Source organism: Pelmatolapia mariae, linkage group LG14 (genome assembly GCF_036321145.2).
Source record: "Pelmatolapia mariae isolate MD_Pm_ZW linkage group LG14, Pm_UMD_F_2, whole genome shotgun sequence".
Lineage (NCBI taxonomy): Eukaryota > Metazoa > Chordata > Actinopteri > Cichliformes > Cichlidae > Pelmatolapia > Pelmatolapia mariae.
Window position 1 is genome coordinate 10,068,916 of NC_086239.1, and position 14,835 is coordinate 10,083,750.

Sequence of the window (14,835 nt, forward strand, 5' to 3'; positions counted from 1 at the left end):
TTTTTGCTGATTTGGAAAAATTTGGAAGTAAACAATGAGCGCGCTCATCCAGCACTATACTTACCGCAGGCCTCTAATCTGCTTTAAAGCCATGTGGATTTACAGCTGCAGAGACAGCTCAAACCCACATGTTTCAGCTTTAATTCACTCTGACTGATGGAAAGATTTAAATGTATTTAACCTGCTTCCATGGTTCAGCTAAGTGCAGCTCATGCACTTTATTCATTTGTCCACTTCATGTCAAGATTACTTGCAACGTTTTTAAATGTGAATCCAAAGTCCTGCTTTGTTCTTTCATATTTTGTCAAAAACGCTGACTTGCATGAAATTGTAAGAAGGAAAAAAAATGTGTTTGCTTTTAAAACAGATGCACCGATTTGGTCATTAATCAAGATGGCTAACAAACCACTCAGAGATGAAAGTTTCATTACAGTGACAAAGCCTGGGTGAACTTTAGATACAATCATCCAGTAAAGTGGGAAAGACACATGCATGGTACTGCTATATACCACATACCATATGGACGACTGGTAATTACTTCAAACATACCCTTTGAGTCAGTCCTGTCTTTTAATAGTACATCTACTGCAGCTATGTAGCGCTATGACATTTTGAGGTTCTCGGAGTGTGATAACAATACTCTTCCACTCCACTTCCACTGCTTTCACCCATAGGCAGCCAGAGGCATTGAGAAATTGCTGAGTAGTTTAAATATGCACTTAGAGACAGCCTGGCCTGTCCAACAATAGTCTATGTAAAGATGGAAATGGAGTGGAATTGCTTTTAGAGAGAAGCACTGCTTTAGTATTCAGCTGCCCCCCCCCCCCCCCAAAAAAAAAGAAAAAAAAGAAAGAATCTGAATTCCCTGGTTGAGATATTCACAAAACATGTTGTAACCACATAATAAAGAGCTCAGCATGTCCTGGTATGTTTTCTGAGGATGAAGCAGCAAACATCAAACTACAACCATCTGGTTGGGGATTTCTGACAGTGGCTCAGACATCCCACTGAACTGGGCTGGACTGTGAGCTTGAGATGACAGCGTAAACACTCTGTTCATCTGCCATGCCAAAAGACTTCGCACCGTCTCTGCAGGCCATCGTTCAGATCCTTCTGACCAAGATGAAAGCATCTGGAACTTGTGACGCTTCGGAGCTGTTCCAAAGGGCTTCGTGAAACTTTACACAGTTGGCAAAAACATAAACCAAAACCCAGTCTCTTTTTCTCTCACCTCTGCACAGTCCCAGGCCAAAACGGGGACAAGACGATAATGACCCAACTGGCAGCCAGTCAGCTGTCCCACTGTAGCGTGATGAGTGAAAATGAAATTGATTTGAAAATCCTACCCCAGCCCAGGCTGGAACAGAAGGGATTATTGTGCTGATTGTACTAATACTGCATCCCTCCCCTCCCCCTCCTTCCTATACTAATTCTACTCATCTTACTCCTTTTTTTCTCTCTGTTTGTGACTCTTCCTTGGTCAGTGCTCTTTAGTCACCAGTCTTACCCTTTCCAGGGCTTTCCTTTAAGATCCTTGTGAAGAAACTCATCTATGAGTTTCATCTCATCTGACTTCATGTTCCCTCTGTGAATCAGGTTAAGACTACACAGCTGGACAATTTAATGTTGGCAGGGAGAGGAGAAAAGGACAGGGGGTGGGTGGTGAAGAGCAAAGAGGAACTGAGAGAGATGCCTAGGGAGGTTCTAAAGTCAAAAGAGTGAGAGAGCGCAAGAGAGAGTGAGAATGAGAGAGAGAGAAAGAAAGCAGCTCACCAATGTAATGAGCTGCAGAGAGAAAAGTAAAGCCCCCTGGGGACTGGATATCCCAAATGATGTTCCATTGCTGCCCCTCTGACAGGAAATCCAGAAATTGATCTGTTTTTGCTCGATTTTCCTCCCACCACTGTCTAGACTACATACTGCGCTATATAAGTTTCAGCTTATGAAAGCATTTGTCAAAGTTTTGACATTGCATCTCCATTGTAAATTACTGTGACAGAAATTTTGATGATAGGTCAGTTTTGTGGAGCTGTGGTGGAACTTGATGCTATGCACGGGACCATTAAATAGTCATCACTGTAGCATCAGCTTTCACCACCAGTCCATGCTTGAAAATTAATTTAATGCAGCTCTGACAGCTCTAATGTACCCAACTCTCTCTCTTTCTCTCTCTCTACCGGCCAATTACCTGTCTCTCCATGACATGGAAGTAGGCACATGACAAGGACAGATCAGAACACAACTGGAAATAACAAATAACACCAGAGGGACAAAGCACCCGCTCCTGGTTATTAAAGCGGTACACTGGACACCAGGACTCTAAGGCCAGGCAGACCTAAAAAGGTAAAAAAAAGAATGCTTGGACACTCCCCAAAAGTTGATTCTGTTCATCTGGACGTAGCGTTTTCATGGGAGAAACGTTTCGTCACTCATCCAAGTGACTTCTTCAGTCTCAGCTGACTGCAGGTTTCCCCAACCTTATAAATGCTTGGACACTGCTAGCATAATGGACAGGTTTTTGATGGGGCTCCCACACAAATGCAAAGCAGAGGATGAGGCGTTGCCAAATGTCTTTCCAAACCATATTTCTTGTTAAACAAAGGGGAGCCTACCAAAAAAAAGTTTGGGAACCACTGTCCAAACTGAAGGTGTGAAGTTGCCAGAAAAGCTGAAGAGCAGATATATAGGACAGCCACAGGTACCTGGGTGTCCCACAGGACAATAGGAACCATGATAAAGATGCACAAAGATCAGACATAGTCAAATATCTCAACAAGGTTTGTCAGGTGCTGAGAAACCAGCTGAATGCTAGGAATGAAATCAAAGCCATCAATACATAATCCCTACAGATACCCAACTGGAATAATAAGCTGACCACAGGAGGAGATAGATGCCACTAATGTAATGACATAATAACTCCTCACAACTCCTTAAAACTCTTGAGGCTCTATGAGCACGAGAAAGAGAAAGGGCAAGAACCAGACTGTCAGAGCCACAGCCGAAGATATAACAGAGCATTCACGAAGACATCAGGAAGACTGCACCCAAGATGAGCTGCTCCATGAATGCCTCAGGCAGCTGAAGACAGAGAGTGAAGAGGAACAGGAGGAGGAACTATCGTGGGCAACCAAATCCCTGCTATCGATAGACAGAGCAAGTGGAACACATCAAGAAATACTATCAGCAGCCAGAAAAGGCCAGCCTAAAGCATAGCACACAGGCTCTGTTGATCATGAAGGACACAAGACCAGGTCCTAAGCACCAGATACATAGAGGCTGGAGTCTACCACAACCAAGCGGACACAGGTTACAGACTATGCAAAGGTCTAGGATGTAGGATCCAAGCTGCATCTTAAATAGAGTGACACAACTAAGTGTCCAGGAAGGTGTACAAGAACATCTGTACCAAATACTGACTATAAGTCCCCAAGTCCCGATAGGTGGTTGAGAACAACAGGGCTAAGGTCCCGTGGGACTCTGAGTTCCAGACAGATGAGCAGCTCCTAGCCAACATGCAAGACATAGAGGTGGTGGAAAAGAAACAGAAGACTGCAGTTGTGATGGATGTAGCAATCCCAGCAGACTGCAACATCAGGAAGACAAAAACAGAGATATATCAGGGGCTGAAGGAGCAACTGGAGTAGACATGGAAGGTAAAGTTCAAACTGCTCCCAGTGGTAATATGAGCACGAAGAGCTGGAACTCCAAAACTGGAAGAGTAGCGCCATCAGATTCCAGGCATAACATCAGAGGTCTCTGTCGAGAAAAGTGTAGTCATAGGAACAGTTAAGATACTGCCCAGAACTGTCCTGGGACCACACGTGACAAAAACACACACACACATCGATACAGTGGTGTTTTTGTACGTTTGTCACACTTAAATGTTTCAGATCATCAAGGCAATTTAAATATTAGACAAAGATAACACAATGAAACACAAAATGCAGTTTCTAAATGAAGGTGATTAATATTAAGGGGAAAAAATCCAAACCTACATGAGATATAAAAAAAATAGGAAATCAGGGACACTTTTTTAACACCACTGTATACAGAGATTAGAACTGCATATTTAAATATATATCAAACGAAATAAACAATGTGCAGTCAATGTGGCTAAAAGTGGAAGTTTTAATCATGCAAATTCAAAAAAATTGTAATAATATTAAATAGAAATTAAAATTTAAAAAAACCTGCATTCACTATTTTCCAGAACCGTGAATCTGTTAGACTAACATCATGTTGTAGTTGTGTCACAGCCTGATTTGACCAACTCTGACTAAAATTAAAGGAAAATTTCTGGAAAAGAAGATCCTTTGAGGCAAAAGCACAAATACAGAACCATCGTCCCTGGAAGTAACAAGGAAGCACAATGAATTGTTAACGTGCAGATTTCTGACCCAGAGGAGCGCAATCACAGCACTATCAGTGGTTTAATAAGCAATCGTCAATTATAAGGGCTTTGCCTGAGACTGAAACCTCTTCCTTAAGGCCGCTGCATAGAGAAGGACAAAAAAATAAATTAAAAAGTAAACTATTGTGACACAGAGAAACTGCTTCAAGAAATGTGGAGAAACTTATCTTTTTCCTCTCCTCAGATTTATTTCTTCTGCCTTGCTAAGGATGAGAACAGTTTGATTTCACTTGTTGGCATCATCCTTGTAAAAACAGGCTAAGGCTAAGTCACCATGGAAGCAAGCGCTGAAATATGGGGTGCTTTTTAGCGACCTAAATCTTATAGGTTTGCAACATCACTGCTGGGATACAGGCCTGGATTTAATATGCTAGGACTTATGTTCGTGTTTTCCAGAGGCAAATGTCACTTCAAGCAGTTACAAATTTAAATAAAAAGGCCTCCTTTAGAGCAAGAAGACAGCTTAGGGACAGATATAAGACTCAAAGAGTTTGTAATCTTTGAACAGCACACAGCGGCACAAGATCATTAAGATAGCAGCAAACTTAGGATGGAATTTTCTTGCTTCTGAGATAACCAAAGAAACTATGTTACAAAACCTCAGTATTCACATAGTTTGAATTAACAGATTTTAAGTCTACTGAACATCAGATGATCTCTGATTTACTTCACACTACAACCGATGGTGTAAACATATTCATCTGAGCCAATGATATTCTTCAGATATAGACTTAAATGTGGTTAAGAGTATAGATTATTCCTTTTATATAGTGCTGGAAAACAGACTGCTAAAATTTCTGCCTTGTGATATAGAAGCCATGCAAGTAAAAATCAATGTAGATTCTCTGCTGTTCTGTACAGGCAACACAGGTTGTTAGAGATATGTGTCGATATCTAGCCTACATTCACTTTTGATCCAGAATGAATGAGATTCTGTGAGCAGAGCACTGTGTCAGGCTCAGGCTAGAGAATATGCGCTTGTCACTTCAAGTATTTGTTGGTCGGTAGGGTTAGGGTTATCTAATCATAACCCTAGCCTAGCTACATATAACTTACTATTCAAATCTTGTATTAATAAATCAGTCAGCTATAATTGGACTGAGTGTCCATTGTGATTTCCAGTGCAGATTGTTGCTTTATGACTGTGGTATTGATAAAAATATAGAGCAGAGAGCTGATGCAATCCTTTATATTATTCTCATGACATCGATGAATCTGCAGCCTCGCGGAGCTTAAATAAACACTCATGATGCAGGGTTTCACTGTGACTCACAACGGTGCTACAAATCTGAAAGTTTTGCGCATGAGGAGAAAGAGTTTAGTTTGCTTATTTATTCAGCATGACACACTTCTGCCCCTGGTAAAAATAAATTTCCTTTCTCATTTCAGTAGCGAGGCCCTGCTGCTGTGTGCTCTGTCACAGCGGCTGTTTGGCCACATACTGTTTCTCTACTCCTGCATCGCTCCTCTCGTGCTATGAGTGTCACGACTGCAGCCACAGGCTCAGCTAAAGGAGCGCAGGCCTTATTACGCCCCCGGGTCAACAATAACCCCTCAGCCTTCACAAACCCCCCTCCCTTAGGGAATCAGCAACACTGTGTAACACGACAAATTACTAGCCAACGGCCTCCCACGCCTGCTCAAACTTTGTACGTTTTAGCCTTAGTGGTCCTGCAACTACCTCCCACCAAACCCCCTCTCAATCCTATTTGTCAGGTGGAAACTGGGTGTGAAAAATGGTTGTGTTTTTCAGCAGAGCCACGGGGCTCTGAGCCAGAGCTTATCGCTGTCTACCTTACGATAAATAAGACTGATCATCAGTCCCAACAAGATGCATCGCAAACATCAAATTAATTATGACACTCACTGAGCGATTACCACAGATTATTCAAACATCGTTTGGCAGATATAAAGGTGAAATAGTGGACTAGGGATACAGTTTTCCCAGAAAGTGGAATCTAATTTGGCAGGTGAGCGCAGAGCCTGCCACGTTACCTCACCTTTAAAGAATAGAGAGTGACTAGGGTGGGGGCAAATGGCTGATTACAGCAACGAGGCAGTCAACTGGATGTGGAAAGTGAAACAAATAGCTGTGACCCCCGCTGAGTTCAACAGTAACTGAGTCAGATGACTAACTTGATCAGTAGATACCTAAATGGATGGCACCTGTGCACCAGAAGGAATCCATTAAAGGGATTTATTCTTGGTGTGTGTGTGTGTGTTTGGGCATACAGCTTTTGTGTGTATGCAAGCTCAGGGCACATGTGAGGAAATGTGGAAATGTGTGTGCTTGCATTTTTTTTCTCTTATATGGGGCTGGGGAAGCGGTGTCCATGCCTGCAGGCTTTGTTGACCGGCTGTGCTAAAAGTCCAGCATATAACCGCAGTTTATTCTCTCACAGCCTAGAGGCACTGTAAACCTTCACAGGTTGTCATGTTTTTTTATCATATGTGTTAAGCATTTTGAATTTGCATGTAATGAACACATGCAATATAAAGAAAATTGCCATTGCCACAGTCACTATGTGGTAAACTAACTGATTTGGAGTACATTTAAAGGATTGGGGGGAGTGGGTGAGAGGGGCTGCTGAGGAAAAGCCCTGTGCACAAAACATATAAATAAACAAATAAATAAACAAAACAATCCAAATCCTCTTTCTGATTTATAGCCTGTCAAAAACACATGGCTGTCATCACGTGTTCACCCAGCTCTGCCCAGCAGTATCACAATAAGACAGTTGTCAGCTTCCATTGTTTACGAAGTGATTACATGGGATGTCTTAACATATGTGGTGAATAAATAAATAAATAAAAATTTAAAAAGCTAAAAATCCGCGTAAAGATCCAGAGAGAATCTTTAAATTTGCAGGGCCACAAACAAAGCTGCAAAAGCAAAAAACCCTCAAACGAGATCTCAGCTGCACTGCTGCTACTTCACCTTCTTGCCCCCCTGCAGACTGCTGGCAGTTAATCTTTTCCTAACATCTCATGGATGATTCGTCACACGTCGTCTTTTGCAACATGTTATTCCTGTCTGCAATCAGTAATCAGTCTTTGTCGTTAACCTTCCCACCACCACACCGTCATGATTGCCACGGTCACGGTGACGCACTTCGCCTTTTATCAAGAGCATCTTGATCTTAAGTTCTATAAAGCGGTGTGACCACCGCCGCAGCGTCCTGTGTCACAAAGATTCTCACAAAGATTGTGACACAAAAGTTAGAAACGCAAGCGGAGAACATGCAATCGCTCAACATTTCCGTCACTTCTCTGTACCGAACAAACGAGAGAAAAAGTTCGTAAAGAAAGGACAACAACAAAAATAAATGAATGCATAAAACAAGCTGCAATCTTTCGCTCGGAGGATGCTGCTGCTGCTGCTGCTCAGCATCCAGAGAGAGGCGGGGGTGTGGGGAAGCAGCAGAGGAAAGTTGGAAGCAGAGTCTTACCTTATAATCGCCGTGTCGCCCTGTCGGATAGTGATGTTGTCGGTGGCCCTCTGCATATCCACACTCCGGACGGGGAATCCTGTGGGGATAAGACAAAGCAGTCTGAAAAACGAAGCCTGTAACTGCCTCCAGCACGACTTGCGTCCGACTTGCATTTTTGAAAGCACAGGAGCGCGCGCGCGTTTCTGCAGTTATAAATCCAAGGGTGAAAAAGCGGGTAGGGGGAAACAGTCGTAGTTGTCCACACTTCTGGTAAACGCGGGAATGTGTTTAGGTCCAAAGCAGTTCGGAATGAATGGGTGATACGAGGTTCCGAAAATACTTTTTTGGAGGGGGAGGGGGGGGCGAAAATCCTCCTTCTGTACTCCAGTGACGCACAAAGCTCTCCGCGTAAAGACACGGCACAGCGACGATGGAGAGAGGCAAGCTTCTGTTTAGAGTCTGGGAAAATCACCCCCCCACCACCACCACCCCCTACCTCTCTCTCTCTCACTCTCTCTCTCTCAGATTATCCAGCCGTCTGACTCTGATGCTCCCCTTATTGGTTGTCAGGACAACAGCACCACCTGAGGTCCCTTTCGGTGAGACACAACCGAACGAGGACCGAGGAACACCGTGGAATAAGTTTATTTTTGTTTTTATTTTTAGAGAATAAGAAAAACAAAAATATTCAAAAGAAGAAAAGAATCGAGTTGTGTATCTGAATATCCAGGGTGAAGGCTATTACGCGTCTTGAATTTCAGAACAGGTTTTGGACACAAACAGAGAAAAAAATATAATAAAAACAACCCAAACTTCCAGTTTTAAATAGGTCTAGAAAACTTTCCTTCCTTGAGGTGAAGCCATGCAGAAAGACACTTTCCTCTGAGGATCACTTCAGTACCATTACTCTTCAAACAAGCTCATTTATCTACAGCAGGTATCCACTCATTTACACCATTAGCTCCCATAGCATTTCCATGCCTAGCAGATCTGCAGTGGACCATGAGATCTCGAGTGGATACTTTTTGTGCCTAATTATGATTTAGGTGGAGAGCCTGTTGTTTGCATTATACAGTTCCATTTAACATGTTCCATTAAATGTTAGACATGAAATTAAACCAAAGGACATTTTTGGAAGCATTCTCTATATATAATAGAAAAAAATAAACATTTTTATACTTATTTTTACCATTTTGAGGATGATACGGAGCCGTGAATAGCTTAACCAGACATAATCACCTCTTGTCAAGACTAGCATTGACTGTTGTGATGCCATAGCTTGATAAGTAATTACATCCACTTTCAGCATAAGCAAGGACACAAGTTTGTGAGGTGCACGCCTCGCAATTATGCAGACATGTGAATGCAGCTTGAGCTTGTAATTTCACCACTTGCCAATCAAGCACTGGCTTAATAGGCCCTGATCTAATGCTCACTTGACGATGTGCTTAATGAAGTGCAGTGTAACAATTTAGGCAGTGCATTTAGCATTTTATTTGATTCTGCAAATACATTAATACTAATGTGAATCATTGTCATTCGCTGCATAGTGCACTCCCATTTTTTTTTTTTTTATTTTGTCTCTGGGGGTATGCAGTTAATAATTCAGAATCACACTTTAATTCTTTAATTGTAGTGCTCTAAACTAGTCACACTGATACAAGCACAGCACTTGCTGAGGTCATGACCTGAACGTAGAATAATTACATATGTTCTTAACATTGCAATTACTCCAGCTAGCTTAAAAACACAATCAGACACAATCAGTCGCCTGTTTTACGGCAGCCTCTCGAAGCATCTCTACCCTCCTTTTTTTATGCAGACTTTTTTTGATAATTTAGAAAAATTTATGTCAGTAAATGTATGGAGGTGCTTATGTTAGTGCATTAGTTGAGAAGTGTTAAACTGTTTACAGAGAGGGACGCTTGAAAAGCTGCTCCCTACTTGGTGCTTAATAAATAGTGCTTGTTACAGTTTTCGTCATCTTCTAGAGGTTTAGGCTATCTTGGTAATTTCACAGTTTATGAAAGAGCATATGCATTAAGAACACTTTAAAAGGTTTACTGGGTTCACAAGAGGAGAGAAGAGGGTCTCTGTGAAATACAGATTTATGTAGGGATGACTCCTACATGCCTTTTTGCTTTATTTATAGTTGTAAATTCTCAAAAGTACGCTGGTGATCCAAGAGACTTTATATGTGTAATAAGTTGAATTCTTGCTTTTATGGCAGAGAGATGGCAGAGTGGAGGCCAACAAAACAGCTGCTTTAACCGGGTCTTATCAGAAGTCCACTGATGCCTGGAGGCCTTCCCTGTACTAAAGGGCTCACAAACACTCACACAGAGACAAACTGAATGCACGGAAACACAGCAGTTATTATTGTGTTGGTGCTATGCTGGTGTTGGAGTTTCAATAGCAGACGTGGTCATGGATTCTCCTTTTGTGCACGCAAAATAAACTGTACATAACATATTGTACGTTGATCCAGAATATGACATGTAGAACAATGTGATGCATTGTTTGCTGTTTACATTACAAAATAAAATAAGATCCCCTCGGTTTGCAGACAGCTGGGAGCCAAAAGGACACAGCAGCAGAGGCAAAAGTCCTTTTTATTTGCTAGTTCATGCTGGCATACATTCTACACAGCTGGGGTCAGAAGTTTACATAAACCATTCATGGATGAATGTCATTATAATTTTGGGCTTTTCATGATTTCTTTCAACTGTTCTTTTTCCAGAGTGGGATGATTGTACATTATACATACTGCATACAGTTTTCTCTAATCCACACAAGTTCAAAAGTATACATACAGGTTCAAATATTTACATATACCTTCACTAATATTTGGCACTATATTTAAATGTGCCTTAGAAAATTAGACCTCGACCAGACACTTTTGTTAGCCAAGCTTCTAGCAGAATCCTGGCTGGATATTTGACTCTTCTTGGCAGAATTGGTAAAGTTAATTCAAATTAGTTGGTTTCTGGCACATAGATGGCTATTAAACATAGTCCACAAATTTTCAATAAGGTTAAAGTCGGGGCTTTGGGAAGTTCAGTCCAGAAGATTAATGGGCCATTTCTAAACAAGTGCAGAAAAAGTTGAATGTAAGTACAAGTTATTCAAATGTGTCACCACTTTGTCAAAATCTGGAAGAAACCCCAAACTGTCAGCTTCAGATGAGAGGAAATTGGTTAGGATGTTTAAGAACAACCCAGCATCCTCCAGCATTCAAGACTGAAATGAACTGGGAGCTGCTTGAACACCGGTGTCACTGTCCACAGTGAAGTGAGGTTTACATCACCAGGGACCACGAGGGTACCAAGAAAAAAGCCACTGCTCCAAAATCAGCTCTTTTAAGCTAGTCCACATGGAAGAGTCAAATGCCTTCTGGAGAAAAGTCAGACAAGACAAAGACTGAGTCCTTGGTGGTCGACACAGCTGAGTGTTCCAACAGGACAAATGATCACAAACACAAATTTAAACTGGTTTTGGAATCGATAAAGCAGGCTAACATTAAGCTTTGGAAGACTACAACCCTACTGAAGATTTGTGAACGCTATCAATTCTGCCAAGGAGAATGCTCAAATATCCAGCCAGAATTATTCCAGGAGCTTGTTAGTGGCTACCAAACCATCTGGTCGAGGTCCAAGGGACTGTTATGGCCCTTAGCAGGGCCTCCTTTGATTGTGTCCCTATAGGGTGTGTCCTGCCAGGTCTCCTGCCTTAGGTGCCACCCTATTTGTACAGCTGACACGGAGACCTATATCTCTATATCAATTCTGTATCTATTTTATATCTCTATAGGGGAGATGTCTTAATATTTAGAATACATTGTCCTCCTCCAATAAAAGCATGAAAGAAGCAGGGGATTTACTAAGAAAAAAACGAACACTATGCACAATAACAATGCCTCACACACAGATGAGTCTTTTTCTTCAACAATAGGTCTTTTTCCCTCCCAAAAATATGAATATGAATTATGAGTTCATACAACCACAGAATGTTTTGTGGTAAATATAATTAAGCCTGCGACACACAAACACACACATACAGTGTTTTGATATCAACAAAAAAGCTGCACATCCTCTCATGTTTTCCTCTGGCTGTGTGTATGCAAGCAGCCTGATAGGAATGGAGGAGAGAGAAAGAAAAAGGAAATTTTTTCCCAAAAATGTCTGAAAAACAATATAGCTGGAAGCCAGTTTTGGATTCTTTTTTTTAACTTTAGATGTGCTGTTGCCTGGGTTTGTTTTCAGTCAGGCTCAATAACATAGTTGAAGCGTGCATGAATGTGCAGAAAGCTTTGGACATGAACAGAAATCTTTTTGTTAAAGTTAACACATTTAGTGAGCAGGTAAGAAACAAAAAAAGTAGCCTGATATCAGGGAAACTTGTCACACACTGACTCTCAAATCTGGAAGACAAAAACATCATAGAGCCAAGAACCTGGCTGCGTTATATTCTTGTAGATTTTGAATTGTCTTTGCTTTGATTTTCTTTTTCTTTTTTGCTCTTTTATTTTTTAGTTAAATTTACTTCCATGATAAATGTATGCACAAAGTGCTAAAATTTGCATCAAAATTTACCAGATTGCTCAAATGAACCCATACTGATGCTTTATTTAAAATAGGAATTTGACACAGGGGATGAAACTGTGTTTTCTGCAAATCAATATATAACAATTTCTATCATCTTAAAACACTGCGCTCCTACAACACGGCACCCAAGAGAAGTATTCAGTACAATGGAAGTGCTAATGCGTGGTACAGTGAGGGGAAATACATAGTAATTGGTATTTTCTGTGATAAGTGGCAGAGCCTGTGCCAGATAAATGATCAAACAATGGCAGCATAAGGGGAATTAACTTCTTTGAGGGGAAAGCAACATACAGTATGATCTATTATTCAACTCTGTATTTCAGCTTAAAAAAGTGGCAGCAAGAAAACATTCTAGGAAGTGATGTTATTGAAATATAACAGAGACTAATATAATGTAACTACAAATCATGGGTCTACTTAATCATAATCATACTGAAACCCAGAAAATGTTTGTAAGCAGTACATCACCTGGCATTTGTATTTTTTTTTTAACACGAGGTCTGCATCACAGGGCAGGCACTGTAGAATGATTTTCATAATGCACATTATGAAGTGCTTTAAGCACCCCTCCCCATTTCATTGAGTCATAATGATTCAGTCAGAGCGACCCAGCTTTGATCAAAAGAACTGAAAACAGAAGGGATAAACATGTAGTACACTGTAGATGTATAACTCTGATTTAAGAACAGAGAAACAGCTTTTAATACTGAGTTTGTTTGTGTTTGTATGTGTCACTCTTATGACAGCCGATTCAACGTTTCCAAGAAAAAAACTGAACTTAAGTCAGTGAGTAGTTTGCTCCATTCTACTCAGTTTTTTATTTTTTATTTTTTATTTTTTATTGTAAAGGCAAAACTTAGACTAGACATCCTGAGTTTGAATCCACCGTCTAGTCTGGGTCTTTCTGTAGGGAGTTTGTATGTTCTCTATGTGTAGGTAGTGAGGTTAGGTTAACTGGTGATTCTAAACTGTCCGTAGGTGTGAATGTGAGTGTGTACCCACCCTTTTGCCCTATGCTAGTTGGGCTAGACTCTAACTCCCATGTGACCCTGAACTGAAGACTGAGCAAAAGACAATGAATGGATGGATACACCCGTCACAAAAAGTCACAGTTAGACTTTCACAGGAGTAAAATGTCATAACAGAAACAAATAATTACACCAAAATAAGATCAATACTGTACACTTTTTAGAAAGGACAAGCTAGAATCGTTTTTTCTTGTTCAAATTGCTAATAATTTAAAAGTAATGATTGCATACGTGAGTTAAAATGAATTTTGCCGTCAGCTTCACTTGAGCAACAGGAAACACATCCTGCATATTTACCATCACTATTAAATGTTTCATTTTGCCACACAAACTCAGTCCTAAGCAGTTAAGATTCAACAAAGTGTTGTATTACAGGTGGAGTTGTGCCTTTTGTTCTTGTTCTTAAAACCATTCTATAACATTATGTAGGTTTCACCACTATTACTACTCTTGCTTCTTCTGACATTCCATTCTCACAGGGCCTTGTGTCAGGTAATAGAAGAGGCTATGTTTCGGCGCCTTGTATGGAACAGGAATACAGTAAGAGAACCTTTCTTCAGTATCCACGTGAGTATTTAAAAACCTGCAGAGATGTCCTTTTAAATGAAGCAACTGTGAAACAGTTCAGTGGTTCTGGAGGAATTTTGTCAAGCTAGTGAAAAGAACTTTGATATTAAAATGAGTAGTGTTGTAGCAGGCTTGGAGTTGTTTTTTCTTTCTTTTCTTTTTTAAGTATGGGAATGTTAACAATATAGAGAAGGGTTTAGAGTAAAGACACTGTCAAGTTGCATTAGGGGAAGTCTGTGCTTTTGAAGCATGACCTATATTAAAAACCACAAGCCAGAACACTTCAGCCTCAGCTCCTTTGACTATTCTTTTTTTTTAGTCTACATTTCACATCACCCACCATTCAGAAGGTGTATTGCTGAAACACTGCTGTACCCAGATAATACTATAGATGAAAACTAAGAATAAGAGTTATACAAAACTTAGGAGGACACAGTTTGTGCAAAAATATGGCATTTCACAAGGACTGTTAAACTGCTGTTACACTGTCAAATATCCCACTGAGTGCAAAAAGCAGTCTCCTCAGCTAATAGTGCCCACAGATGGAAGCCACAGTGGGATGACACAAACTGGAGGAGAAGACAGAGTAAAATGTTAACGGCACGCTCTAATTGTGCACGAGCGTCCAAAAGAAGTTGCAACTGCTCCTGCAAGTAACTGTGCATAATGTGGGATCAATGAGCGATGAGGCTGTGCAAAAGCTCTAACATCCCTGGGTTGCCAATAAACACACGTGGCCGCATTCAAAGCCAAATGTTTGGCTTAATTTTGGCCATGAACCTAATGCTGTTGTT

At 40.8% G+C, this 14,835-nt stretch overlaps 1 protein-coding gene across 2 annotated transcripts in view; it reads right to left on the minus strand.

Annotated features, from left to right (window-relative positions):
* lsamp (limbic system associated membrane protein) overlaps window positions 1-14,835 on the minus strand; it is a 443,552-nt gene that overhangs the window by 199,881 nt on the left and 228,836 nt on the right. Inside the window, exon 2 of one of the 2 annotated variants that reach the window (XM_063494225.1) lies at window positions 7,861-7,939. In XM_063494225.1, the coding sequence (XP_063350295.1) occupies window positions 7,861-7,939 (79 nt within the window). Of the gene's footprint in view, window positions 1-7,860; window positions 8,295-14,835 lie in introns of those variants that run through there. The other variant, XM_063494224.1, reaches the window with a different exon arrangement.